The 11977-nt window shown below is 48.1% G+C and overlaps 7 protein-coding genes across 7 annotated transcripts, besides 12 other annotated features; all 7 read left to right on the top strand.

The window, feature by feature from the left end:
* Window positions 1–240: 240 nt before the first annotated feature.
* On the top strand, window positions 241–1071 carry TraAM80_00375 (nitrilase; the record flags this gene model as incomplete). The annotated part of the gene is made up of 1 exon (XM_029377457.1): window positions 241–1071. One exon carries the CDS (start codon window positions 241–243, stop codon window positions 1069–1071), a length of 831 nt encoding a protein of 276 aa, XP_029242717.1.
* Window positions 1072–1128: 57 nt separating this feature from the next.
* Window positions 1129–1158: a microsatellite.
* Window positions 1159–1292: 134 nt separating this feature from the next.
* Window positions 1293–1336: a microsatellite.
* A 351-nt stretch (window positions 1337–1687) lies between these two features.
* TraAM80_00374 (uncharacterized protein) lies at window positions 1688–2065 on the top strand (the record flags this gene model as incomplete). The annotated part of the gene is made up of 1 exon (XM_029377456.1): window positions 1688–2065. The coding sequence occupies one exon, from the start codon at window positions 1688–1690 to the stop codon at window positions 2063–2065; it is 378 nt and encodes a 125-aa protein (XP_029242716.1).
* Window positions 2066–2069: 4 nt separating this feature from the next.
* On the top strand, window positions 2070–2564 carry TraAM80_00373 (uncharacterized protein; the record flags this gene model as incomplete). Its single annotated transcript, XM_029377455.1, has 1 exon — window positions 2070–2564. The coding sequence occupies one exon, from the start codon at window positions 2070–2072 to the stop codon at window positions 2562–2564; it is 495 nt and encodes a 164-aa protein (XP_029242715.1).
* A 65-nt stretch (window positions 2565–2629) lies between these two features.
* Window positions 2630–2686: a sequence feature (A-rich).
* Window positions 2687–3015: 329 nt separating this feature from the next.
* TraAM80_00372 (uncharacterized protein) lies at window positions 3016–6345 on the top strand (the record flags this gene model as incomplete). The annotated part of the gene is made up of 1 exon (XM_029377454.1): window positions 3016–6345. The coding sequence occupies one exon, from the start codon at window positions 3016–3018 to the stop codon at window positions 6343–6345; it is 3330 nt and encodes a 1109-aa protein (XP_029242714.1).
* Window positions 6346–6566: 221 nt separating this feature from the next.
* Window positions 6567–6584: a microsatellite.
* An 89-nt stretch (window positions 6585–6673) lies between these two features.
* Window positions 6674–6701: a microsatellite.
* A 136-nt stretch (window positions 6702–6837) lies between these two features.
* TraAM80_00371 (uncharacterized protein) lies at window positions 6838–7170 on the top strand (the record flags this gene model as incomplete). The annotated part of the gene is made up of 1 exon (XM_029377453.1): window positions 6838–7170. One exon carries the CDS (start codon window positions 6838–6840, stop codon window positions 7168–7170), a length of 333 nt encoding a protein of 110 aa, XP_029242713.1.
* A 520-nt stretch (window positions 7171–7690) lies between these two features.
* Window positions 7691–7714: a microsatellite.
* Window positions 7715–7738: 24 nt separating this feature from the next.
* Window positions 7739–7764: a microsatellite.
* Window positions 7765–7968: 204 nt separating this feature from the next.
* Window positions 7969–7991: a microsatellite.
* Window positions 7992–8053: 62 nt separating this feature from the next.
* Window positions 8054–8106: a microsatellite.
* Window positions 8107–8172: 66 nt separating this feature from the next.
* On the top strand, window positions 8173–8901 carry TraAM80_00370 (uncharacterized protein; the record flags this gene model as incomplete). Its single annotated transcript, XM_029377452.1, has 1 exon — window positions 8173–8901. One exon carries the CDS (start codon window positions 8173–8175, stop codon window positions 8899–8901), a length of 729 nt encoding a protein of 242 aa, XP_029242712.1.
* An 828-nt stretch (window positions 8902–9729) lies between these two features.
* On the top strand, window positions 9730–11415 carry TraAM80_00369 (serine/threonine protein kinase; the record flags this gene model as incomplete). The annotated part of the gene is made up of 1 exon (XM_029377451.1): window positions 9730–11415. One exon carries the CDS (start codon window positions 9730–9732, stop codon window positions 11413–11415), a length of 1686 nt encoding a protein of 561 aa, XP_029242711.1.
* A 52-nt stretch (window positions 11416–11467) lies between these two features.
* Window positions 11468–11493: a microsatellite.
* Window positions 11494–11565: 72 nt separating this feature from the next.
* Window positions 11566–11606: a microsatellite.
* An 89-nt stretch (window positions 11607–11695) lies between these two features.
* Window positions 11696–11719: a microsatellite.
* Between the last annotated feature and the right edge of the window lie 258 nt (window positions 11720–11977).

Genomic DNA, 11977 nt, shown 5'->3' with positions numbered 1-11977 from the left:
CGGGGTTCCGGGGCGGGGGGGAACGGCGCGGCGAGCCGCGTGTTGCTTTTTTTAAAAAAAAAAGGAAAAAGCTTTTTATTGTTTTTGGAAAAAGAATTGGTTTTGTTTCTATGTTTTACTTTTTTAAATAAACTTAGGGAGGGTTAAGCAAAAGTTCTTTCAGGCAGTTTCCGTTTTCGCAGGGGTAGGGCGGGGCGAGGTCTATTCTTTTTGGTTTGGATATCGCCTGTCCGCTGCAAAATGTCAACGATGCGGGTTACGCTTTGCCAGATGGCTGTCGGGAAGTCGAAGGCGGCTAATCTGGCGAAAGCTGTAGGAATGATAACCTCAGCAGCGAAAAGGGGTGCAAACCTTGCTGTTCTTCCAGAATGCTTCATGTGCCCTTATGGTACCAAGTATTTTGAAGAATACTCTGAGGAAGTGGGGCCGGGTTTTCCCACGTACGACGCAATTTCCAAGGTTGCCAAAGAAAACAATATCTGGGTGATAGCTGGCAGTATACCCGAGCGCTCAGATGAAAAGATATACAATTCTTGCATGGTTTTTGATTCAACTGGGAAGTTAAAGCATGTACATAGAAAAATACATTTGTTTCGAATTCGTACGGACACAGTCCGAATGGACGAAGGAGAAGTGCTTTCTGCAGGAAATACGGTTTCTTCCGTTTCCATGAATGACAAAATAAAATTTGGTGTGGGTATCTGCTTTGATGTAAGATATCCTCTACTTGCATGTAAGTACGCTCATGATGGAACTTCGCTTTTGGTTTATCCAGGTGCGTTCAACATGGTTACAGGTCCATTGCACTGGGAACTGTTGGCCAGAGCACGTGCTGTGGATAATCAACAGTTTGTTATCCTGTGTTCACCCGCGCGTGACTTGGATGCAGATTATGTTGCATGGGGTCATTCGATGGTTGTGGATCCTATGGGAAAGGTGATTGCTGACGCAAACGAATGTGAAGGCTACGTTGATGCTGAGCTGGATCTTGATTTAATTCAATCAACAAGAGAAACGATTCCCATTATCCATGGAACACGACATGATATGGTAAAGTTGTTTTGGAAATAATGATTCCAAGGAAATGTTTGCGTTATGTGTGAATTTGTTTTAATACCCTTCTACGCTTATATACATATATATATATATATATATATAAATGGATGTATTTTAGTGATACATTTTTTTTGAAATCTTAGGATGAATGTTTTGTTTTGTTTTTGCTTGCGTTACACTTCTTTTTTACCTGGATTTGATGGAACTTTGCATATTACATCTGTTTCCTTTTTCTCTATTATGTTTATTATATATATATATATATAATGCATATATACATTCTTTTCTGACTGTTCACTCTTGTCACAAAAAATCTATTGGAAATTATGTGTGGTGGGCGTTATTGGGCGTATTTTACTCGCTGTTCGGCGCCAATGCTGTATAAATTCTACTGAAGAGGTTAATACTGTAGATGACAGCGCTCAAATGACTTTTGAAGTTTGCGAAACCGAAATTAGTAATGAGACAAGACTTTCTCTGGAAAAAGGTCCAGAGTCTTTAGGTGATATCAAAAGCCACGATGTACATTCAGTTTCGGAGGAGGAGTATTTCTTTGTGGAAATGAATAGACTTCAACATTTTTTTTTTTTTACAGGAAGGTCCTTATATTGGTTCAAGAAAAAAAGATATAATGAAACACTCTGTGGATAAGCGTTGTCGTCGTCACATTGTCCGCGTACCTCAACCAGGGTGCGAATACCGTCCCAACGAAAAATCCTTCCGAAGATTGTCCAAAAATAGACGTATCACCAACGAATATGAACTTCGTGCATTATGTCCACATAGCACAGGTCTTACCTTAATAGAAGGAAAAGCTGCTCGTATCGATCACAGAGCATTTGATCCGGAAAAAGTTCCAGCACCAATGGCCTACAGTATGGTTACACCTCCAGATTGGCCCAAAGAAAGAGAATATCAATATATGGTGGCACCTCCTGATCATAGAGGTATTGGACGAGATTTTGAAGATATATGTGCCATTTTTTTTTTAACGCCCCATGCATCGTGAACTGATGCTTGAACAAAAACGGGTAGTCATTTCTCCAGTTATTAACCTTTGTCATAACTTTCAGATTCCAGTCGAGGCTATAATGGCTCGGTTTTGTGACTGGGTCATTGAGAACTTTGACGTTGAACATCGAAGAGTGCATATGTTTGGGAAAGGCAATGGAGCATATGTGGCTCTTCGCACAGTCATGGAATACAAGGAGGTGATAATTAGTGTGAACGCGATATTAGGTCGGTCAGGAACACCCTTTCGTCCTTTGAATCGTCCTCAAGACAAAGTGAGGAACTTCAGTGGGGTGCATTCTTTAGTCTTTGTTCCAAGTCTCTTACGAAAGCAGGACTGGTACTATAAGTTTATGATGAATATGGCACGCATTAAACCGGCCTTGAGAAATGTCCACTTTGCGGATGTTGGAGATCACCAGGTTTATTATGCTATTAATCCCTATGAATTTTGGAACCACATGAAGTATTTTGCCAACATAACATCAAAATGGTGACTGAGGGAGGTTATTGCGTTCACTGAGTAGCGTTTTTTTTTGTCTTTGTAGTTTGTGATAACACATTTTTTTCTTTTTTGCTTTTCAGTATCTCTTGTTATTGTTGTTGTTGTTTTTTTTTTGCCTTTCTGACCGGATTTATTTCTTTTTTTTTGTACGTTTTTACATGTTTGTGAATTGTTTTTGGTTATTTGTTTGTGCCGAACTCAACATCAATTGGGTGATACAAAAAGAAGGATAAAAATATGTTTTTGTTTTTAGTGTCAGCGTTACTGTCATGTTTTTATTTTATATTTTCTATGCTGTGGCACGTGTTGAAGGACTTTTTTTTTGTTTCACTACACCGTTTTTTTTTTTTTGGCAGCGTCTCTTTTATCTCTACGCCTGGTTTCTTTTGGTAATTGTGTGAGATATTGAGTAAAAGAAAGAAAGAAAAAGAGCTTTTATATTCATGACTTTTAGTGAGCGGGATGCAATACTCAATGACGAAGAGGAATGGGTGAACATTCCAACAGTGCTGCGACGTTTTCTTCGTCAGCTAAACAATGAACTGGAGAATAACCGCCTCAACTGCGATGCATTCTTGGAGAATCAGAAGGATCATGATCATCTAATAAAAGGGATATTGTCGAAGCAGTTGGAGCGGGAATTGGAAATGAAAAAAACGGAACTTACCTTGCAGCAGGAATGCCACGACGTCCAAACTTCCTTTTCTGGTGTCTTGGAGAGTATTCGTGCACAAGTACGTCATTTAAGTGAAGAGCAGCAACAGGTACGGGATCGCATTCGATTAATTGAAGGTCGGGAACATGACACTGTTGTATTGCATGATAGCGTACGTGAGGAATTAAAGGCTCTGCCTAAAACAATGAATCAACGTTCTATGGCGTTGGAGCGAATGATGAATAATACGTTTGAGGAGTTATCCAGTAGTGTTGAAGAGCTGAAAAAGAAAGTTGATTTAATTTCTGAAAGGCAGGGTGTTGGAGTGGTAGAGACCAGAAAGGAGTTGGAGGTCTCCAATGTGGCGTGGCGGCAACTCAGTGATGCAGTGTCCGAGGAGATGAAGAATCTTAGAGTTCAATTTAAGCACTACGAGGCTGACTTGAGGGAACTAAAATCGTTTCAAACTGAAAGTGAAGGGGAAAGTAGAAAACTTGCAAAGGCCTACACACATTTGCATGAAAAGATTCATGATAATTTGGGGATGGTAAAACAGTTGGAAACCTCTTCCGAGAGTCGTTTTGAAGCCGTTTTTAGTGCGCTGGATAAGTCACAGGTCTTGGCGGAGAAACTCTCTCGACTTCATCATAAACGAAAAGGGGATGAGGCCTCCTTGATGACGGTTGTGAAAAAGACGCAGGACATGTACAATGCCCTGACGGAGGATCTAAAAAAATCCTTTGTTATGCAGTCAACTCAACATAAAGCTGATTTTGAACGGCTGAATAGACGCATCGATGAGTTGTGCCAGTTTAAAGCTGAAGTAGACGCACTTGTGCATGAAAAGAATGAGGACATTATGCCACTTATCGAGGAGTTTCATCGCCGAATAGATTCCATAGAGTCCATGATACATACACCCAATCTGGCCGTGGAAATAGAACGTATTGCACAGGAACTGATAGCAAGCGAAAGGATGGGGCAGGAACGCAAATATACAGAGATTCATCAGTTCCTTTCACAGGAAAAAAATGCAGTTCAGGATGAGATTAAGAGTATCAGGACAACTGTAGGGCTTTTGGATGACAAGTGTGAAAGCACAATGAATCTTGTAAAAAAGCTGGAAATCATGGAAAATAATATACAGACATTAGGAAAGCAAGTAAGGGACTACGAGGAATCCATGGACTGTGTGCGTAAAGACCTGAGTGGTTTCACGATGGATGTTAAGACTCTTCAAGAGACGTGCCGCACAGGATTTTATGCGCATAATAATAATGATGCTTCTCATATCATGATAACTCAAGGGCAGGAAGCAGAAAAATATGTGCCAGAAGCGAAATTCTTTGAAATGAAAACTTCTGTAAGGCGAGCAGAAGAACAGTTGAATCTTCATACCGCCACGCTAACAGAGATGAAGCAACACATTTCACGGGTTGAACTTCTTGTCCGGGAGGTTCCCCGAACCTGCCAGCGTTACCAGGAGGCGCTAGATAAAAAGTTATCTCCAGCGTTGCTTCAATTGGAGGTGCTACAAAGGCGTATTGCATCCTTGGAGGTTAAACATGCAGCGGACGAGTCACGTGAGGGAATGCGCCAGACATTGACGACCCTTCCTGACGGTAGCGAACTTGAGGTTATGCGAGTGGGGGTTCGAAATGATCAGACTCTTCAATTCGCCCACCGAAAACTTCAGGAGGCGGATGTGCGACTAGATAGTTTTCAGCTTTTCTGCAACAAACTGGAGAGACGGATGGAGGAGTTGTCACGGGAAATTGCAGATGTCTCTAACAAAAATACGTCTTCTCAAAGGGACGAGGAACAGCAAGAAGGTGCTCTTCAAAATGAACTGAAACGAGTTTTGACGCAGGCGCAGGAACTGGAGGGCAAGGTGCGATTCTGCACAAAGGGCGTGGCATCAGGGGAACATTCTCTTCGGCTCCTGACTTGTGATGTGCGAGAATTAGAGGCTTCTGTTGCGAGGGTCTCTGAACTCATAGTAGCGCTTGAAAGATCTGTGAGCTCTTGCATCACTATCGACTCGGATGAATGGCGCAGTGTTCATAAGGTAATATCCAAGTTTTCAAGGTGTAAACTGAATCAGCGGCTGCGTAAACTAGAGAAGGAGTATGAAACCTTCAACCCGTTAGAACAGGTTCGGCTTGCGGAGGAGGCATTGTCTCAGATACGCAGCGAGCAACAGGCGTTCAAACAATACTTAGATGAAGTACAGGCGCTCATTTTACAGAAGTTGTCGGTGGAGACTCCTCAAGAAAGTCCTGATGATGTAAATCAACCGCGTTGTGCGCTGGAGGAACGTGTGAATGTCGTGGAGGCAGCTGTGAGTGAGCTACGGGCGAAGGAGTCGTCAGTATCACAATCCTTGCTCTCGTTGCCGTCGTTGGCAATGATGAGTGAGATCTCAGCCAAGTTGGCTGCCATGGGCGATCGATTGACAAGCATGGAGAGTGTGATTGCCACCATGCAGGGGCAGGAAGCGGATGCCGTGGCGGGGGTGAAGGATTCTGTGCTGCAGGAGCGTCTGTCTGCCTTGGAGAGTTTGATGGTGGCATGCCAGCGTGACATGGAGGAGAATTCCAGGCTTCTCATTGCCTGCCAGGGGCGCATGAACGAGCGGGAGGAGCGCCTCATGGGCGACGATTCGTCGGGGGGAGAAAAAGCAGCGGTGACAGTGCCAAGTAATGATGCTTTGGAGGGGGTGCTGGAGCGACTTCAACGGGTGGAGTTCACCACGCAGGAAACCCAAAAGCACATGTCTGACCAGGCGGAAGATGTCGAGCACCGTGTGAAGAGTTACGTGGACGCCCGTTTTGAAGGTTTTTGGAGGACAACGTTGGCTGCCACTACACGCAAAGCGGACCGCGAGGAGGTGGAGAATAAGGTGAAGGAGTTGCTGGATGGCTTGCGTGAGCACACCAGCTTGCAGCTAAACTCTTTGAAGCGTGAGTTGCAGTCTGTCATTGACGAGCGTGTCAGTATCACGGAGGTGCGGGAATTGCTTCAGGGCGGAAGAGAAAGCGCTGCATTGAGTGGGGTTGGATTCACATCAGGTGTGAGGGGGCCAGAGATGCGAGGTGGGGCCGCCAATGGTGGTTGAGTGAGTGACTAGTGATGACACGGGGATGGTAAACACCTTGTAGCTCTCCCTCCCTTTCTTTGCCTGTGCCCCTTCATTGAGAGAGAGAGGAGGTACACACCAACAACAAACTGCATAAAAAGGGGTAGGAATGGGTCGGAGGAGCAGAGGAGGAAAACAAAAGAAGATGGGACACGATGTGTTTGCTAAGGCGCGTCCCCTATTGTTGTAGCTATGGCTTCATATATATATATATATATGACTGATTATTATTATGGCTAGTATATCGCTTCTTCTTTGTGACGGTATTGTTTCCTGTATTTGAGAGTGAAAGGAAGGAGCACACACTAAAAACAACAACAAATAACAACAACAACGATATACGTGCACCTATTGTTATTATTATTGTCTGTGCTTAGCGTATTGTGCCTTGCCGGGTGTCTCGCTAGTGGTGTTAGCATTTGTGTATAGTTTTTTTATTTATTTTTGGTTTGTGCGCTTTGTTTGGTCACCATGTTTGGCAGGCGCATCTTTGGCAGTTCCACTATCCCGCGTGCCATGTACGCCACGTTGCACATCAACTCATCAATGCAGGCCCGTCGCATGCTACCAAGTCTCGTGCCGCTAACTTCCAGCATTACAGGCACCTCATGGGCGGTGATGCCGCTGGTACAGTGTACGTCGCCTTCCATGCCGGTGCTCGAGACGGCTGAAATGGACCCTGCGTTTCTGCACGATTTCTTGGAGACCATCTCTCCCGTGCGAGCAGGATTTTTAAACTTGCTTGAATTATGGGGCATCGGACGTATGGCGATGTCTGCAGGGGTATGGGCACAGGCCGCGTGAAGATGTGTGTGGTGTGTGAGCCCCTTCCTTGTTGAAACTGCGTTTGTAGGCGGTGCTTGCCGCTCTTGCAGGCGATGAGGGTGCTGGGAGAGGGTTCCACGTGTTTTCAGTGTCGGCGTAGGGAGAAGGACGTCACCTACTCAATTGAGGGGGACGTGAATGCAGGGGAGGAGGAGGAGAGATGAATACACGACACGCATGGCGGCCATAGGCATCACGACCTTTTTGAAGCGAACGGCGGGGCCAGCGAAAAGTGAGGAGTTGGGACGGGGTGGGGAAAAAAACAAAAAACGAGGGAAGAAATGAGGGAGAAATAGCGAACCATGCGGCGGCGTAACAAGCGTGTTTTTATGAAATATGTATGGTTGTTTTTATACTAATAGAGAAGGCCCAGAGGCGTAAACACCACCGGAGGAGGGGGAGGAGGCGGTATCGCAGACACGCAACAATCATGCATCATTACATACATCACTACTTACAAGCACACATATTTATATATTTCTTTGGATCAGGCGAAACGTTTTTTTTTTGTTTTGTTTTTCTTCTGCTGCCTCCGTTGCCTTTGTAGGTGCGTGCGTGCAGTGTGTGCATGCGATTTCTCTGCAGCCACCAACGTGTCTCGTACCCCCCACTTTTTTTTTTTTGCTTTTTGCAGTTGGTTGCGTGTTTTTTTTTCTTCTTAGAAACGGCGGTGGCCCCCTGACGCAGTTGGGTGTGGGGCGGCGGCGTGAGCGACACTAGAGGGAAGTGGCCCAGGCCTTTTCAGGCATTCCACGCACATTGCAAGCAACTAGCCAGAGATAGATAGATAGATAGAGAGAGTGAGAGGGCGGTGGCGCGGGTCTGCGGGAGAGCACGAGGATTGACAGCGACAGTTTTTTACGTGCTTTTCTTCCTTCCTGTTGCCGTTCTTGTTGTTGTTCTAATTTTCTTCTTCCTGATCGTAGGCGTTCCCCCTCTTTTTCTGCTCACTCTGCCCACGCACCGCTGTCGGCGAGTGGGATGCCCAACCCGTACATTGGAAACAGTGATGCGGCGCGTTACATCGAGTACTACGCCTCCCCTCGCATGCAGCGGGACGCCGTGCAGCGCCTCTACCACAAGGACATGCAACACCGCCAGGAGTCGCAGCGCCGCGCAGAGGAGGCGGTGTACCCGCCGCCGCCACGGATCTACCGCACCCAAAGGGAAATTGACGATTATGTGAACGCGATGGTCAACAAGGAGGTGTTTAGGCGGCAAAAGAAGTTGGCAGAGTTGGAGTGGGAGTTGTACCACCCCACACCCACGCGGTACTTCACGGAACAAGAAATGGAGCGGCATGTGCAGCACATGTACAACCAGCAGCTGCGTAAGCGCGAGCACCGGGAGCGGGAGAAGCAGCGACTTTTTGGCGTGACGCCCATTCAGAAGAAAGAGGCGCAGGAGCGAGCAAAGTTCCACGAGCTGGAGGACAACTGGCGGCCCTCGTCGCTGCATATAAAATACGAAGATGGGAAGCAACTACTTGTATCTGAGTTGGCTGCCCTCAACGCTGCCGCTGCACCATCACCTGCGACGCTGGAGCGAGAAACGCGTAGTCAGCGGCACGCCGATCCGGAACGACTGCGGTTGCTCGCACAGCCGTTGCGAGTGACGCCAAAGGTGCAGAAGGAGACAAAAGGGAATGCGCTGATGCCGCCATTTTGTCTCTTCGGGGATGTCATCAGAAGAGGTGAGAAGCGGCGGTGATGGCTGCGGCATTGACGTGCTTCTACCTCCCCGAATAGCACGAGACAAGCGGAAGCAACTCGACTCGAGGGACAAAGAGTGCCGCACATGTGTAAGTTTATCCCTCCATACATTAGAGAAAAGGAGGGGGGGATAAGATAAAAGCTGGGCGTGTCCATTTTGCGTGTGTGTGTTTTTTTTTTTTTTGCTTGGGTTGAGTGGGCTTCGTGTCTTAAGTGCTGTTTGTGCGTCTCCCTATTATATGTGTGTGTTCTCCCTTGGAATTGCATCAGAGACTATTTACTGGCGTCATCTCTAGAGTTTATTTTTATCTGCTTATGTGCATCCCCTTCAGTCAGCGTGTGGGTATCCACAGCATTGCTCTTTTTCACCCTTCCCTTCGCCCACTCCCTTTCGTGTCCCCTTTGGCCCATGCCGGCACGCGTAGATGCTGGCGCACGCCATTGCGGCTGCGTCATCACACCGTTTCATGTGCTCTTTTTTTTTGTTTTGTTTTCCTCCGCCCCACGCCTTCTTTCTCCCATGGAACTTACTTGCGGTACAGGAAACAGCGAGACTCTAACGGTGCTGTCGGAGAGTTCGCACGCGCCTGTGTGTGTGTCGAACTCCGTCGTGCAATAGAGCGGAGTCGCAAGAGGAGGAAAGGGAGCGACCCACGAGGCTAACGGGGGAGGCGAAGGCAGCGCCGAAAGGAAACAATAGCCCCCCTCCCCCTCCAAAAAAAAAAAGATTATTATTGGTATTGTTCTTGCTGCCCGTTTATCTGCATAGACATTTAGAGTTTTTTTTTCCTTGCCATTAACGATGGCGGGTCGCACCATAACGTCGATGTGCATCGTGGAGGAGGACTCCCCGACATCTCTGCTCGTTGGTCGAGAGGACGGCTCCATTGAGCTTTACGCCTCCAGCGACGCCGCGTGCTTCGGCAAGCCGCTGCTGACGCTGTACGGCCACACCAAGGCCGTCACAGCCTTCTTTGCCTCATTCCCTGAGGAGGTCGTTACCTGCTCCATGGACGGTACGGTGCGCCAGTGGTCCACCAACCGAGAGGAGGAGGAAACAAAGCGGTGCTTAAAGACGTCGAAGGTGGCCACCCCACTGCGGTGCCTTCTGGTGCATGATGGTACGTTTTACACGGGCGGTGATGATGGCTGCCTTCACGTCATTGAAGGATCGCGGCGGGTCTCGTGGGCGGGACACAGCGGCGTCCTCTCGTGCATCACCGTTGTCAGCGGCGACTCGCAGCACCTGATCACTGGCGGCTACGATAATCAAATTCGCGTCTGGGACACAAGGCTTGGCAAAACCATCCGATTGCTTCTGGGTCATCAGAATCACGTCAAGTGTCTGCGTGTTATTGGGGATGGAGAATTGCTCCTCTCGTTTGGATGCGATCTCACGATGAAGGTTTGGCGACTGCCGGAGTTTGACGAGGAAAACACAGAGGACGCCGCCCCCGTTGCTGCTGACACCAACCGCCACGCAACCGTCTCCTTCACGGACCCAAGAGAATCTGAAGGCGTGATGGAGCTTTCCACCTCCGCGGGAGCAGATGGTGGGGAAGAGTCGGGAGAGGTGAAAGACGGCGCCTTAGTCGGCAATGAGGAGAGTAACAATATTGTGGATGCCCTGGTCACCGATCATTACCATGCGGCAGTGGAAGCCACAAAGGCGGTGAGGTCTGCCATCAAGACACGCCCGGATCCACCGATTCGACAACTGCGGCCTGTGGGCACGATTGAAATTCCAGAGGTGCCTCACGTTGTGGCTGCCGTAAGTAACGAGGCGGTTTACTGCTACATCGGCGCCTCGGAAGGGTACGTGTTTGGCATTAATGTGCGTGCGTTGTCGCGTTCTGTGTTGCAGTTTCTTTCACGCAATTCAGCGAAAGTGCGGGCAGACATCCGTGAGACTCGCATGACACTGCAGTTGTCGATACGCGCCATTAAGAAACGATGCAAAAGGGCGGTTCAGGGAAAGAAACTGGAATTGCTGCGCGCGGCGAGAAATACTCGGGCTGCAAAGAAGGCAGAGGAGCGAAAGGAACGCGCAGCTGCACGTGCCGCTGCGCGGGCCGCACGTGCGGCCGCGCGTGTTGAGGAGGAAGAAGAAGATGAAGAGGAGGAGAATGTGGATGAGATGCCAGACACCGAGGAGGAAGAGGTGACCGAGGAAGAGGAGGAGGAAGAAGAGGAAGATCCTCTCGCCCTCTTAGATGAGGCGCAGCGTGAGGAGCTTACAACCTTTTGGGGGGAGCAAGAAAAGGAGCGCGACGACGAGATCGAATCCCTGCGCAGCGCGGCGAGAGAACGAAATAAGGCGGTTGAAAAAGTCGGGCTTGCCACGTATGACACCTCTCGCGATCAGTTCTTTTGCTTGAGTTTCACAAGCTACAAAAAGATTGGTGGTGAGGCGGTGCTCGGGTTAGTGGCGTTGCCAGGTGGTAGCTGCTGCGCCGCCCAGGCGGACCGCGTCAAATCTGTAGACACCACGCCCGGTATCACATACCTGTAGGAGGAGGTCTTCCAACATGGCGTATATGTTTGTATCCTACATGTGTGTGTGTGGTGGGGGTGGGGGTGGGGGTGGGGGACCGACAAGATGCTTTCTGCGGTGGGCAGTTAATGTAAAAAAGAGAAGGAAATAAGAACGAAATCCAAAGCGTATACATATATATATACATATATATGCATGGATACATGTATGAATGTACTAACAGATGTCCCCGTGGCCTGGGATTATTTATTGATTTCTTGTGACGAGCCTTTTGCAGTGCACCTGAGGCGTCATTGCCTTATTGTTATTGTTATTATTATTAAAGCGCGTGTTTTATTGCTCACTCATTTTCTGAAGGTCTTTGCGTGATTCAAGGCACACTCCTCAGCGATGTCGCACCACATTAAGATCCGCGATCTGCGCGAGAAGAGCAAGGATGACCTGATGAAGCAGCTTATGGAGTTCAAGAAGGAGCTCTCGCAGCTCCGCGTAGCGCAGCAGCTCAACAGCGCTGGCACCCGTCTCGGCCGCATTCGTCTGATCCGCAAGAGCATTGCCCGCATCCTCACCGTTCTGAACC

This window comes from Trypanosoma rangeli (assembly GCF_003719475.1).
Source record: "Trypanosoma rangeli strain AM80 chromosome Unknown Tra_15.4_contig_00006, whole genome shotgun sequence".
Taxonomy (NCBI): domain Eukaryota; phylum Euglenozoa; class Kinetoplastea; order Trypanosomatida; family Trypanosomatidae; genus Trypanosoma; species Trypanosoma rangeli.
This window is presented reverse-complemented; position numbering and strand designations above follow the sequence as displayed.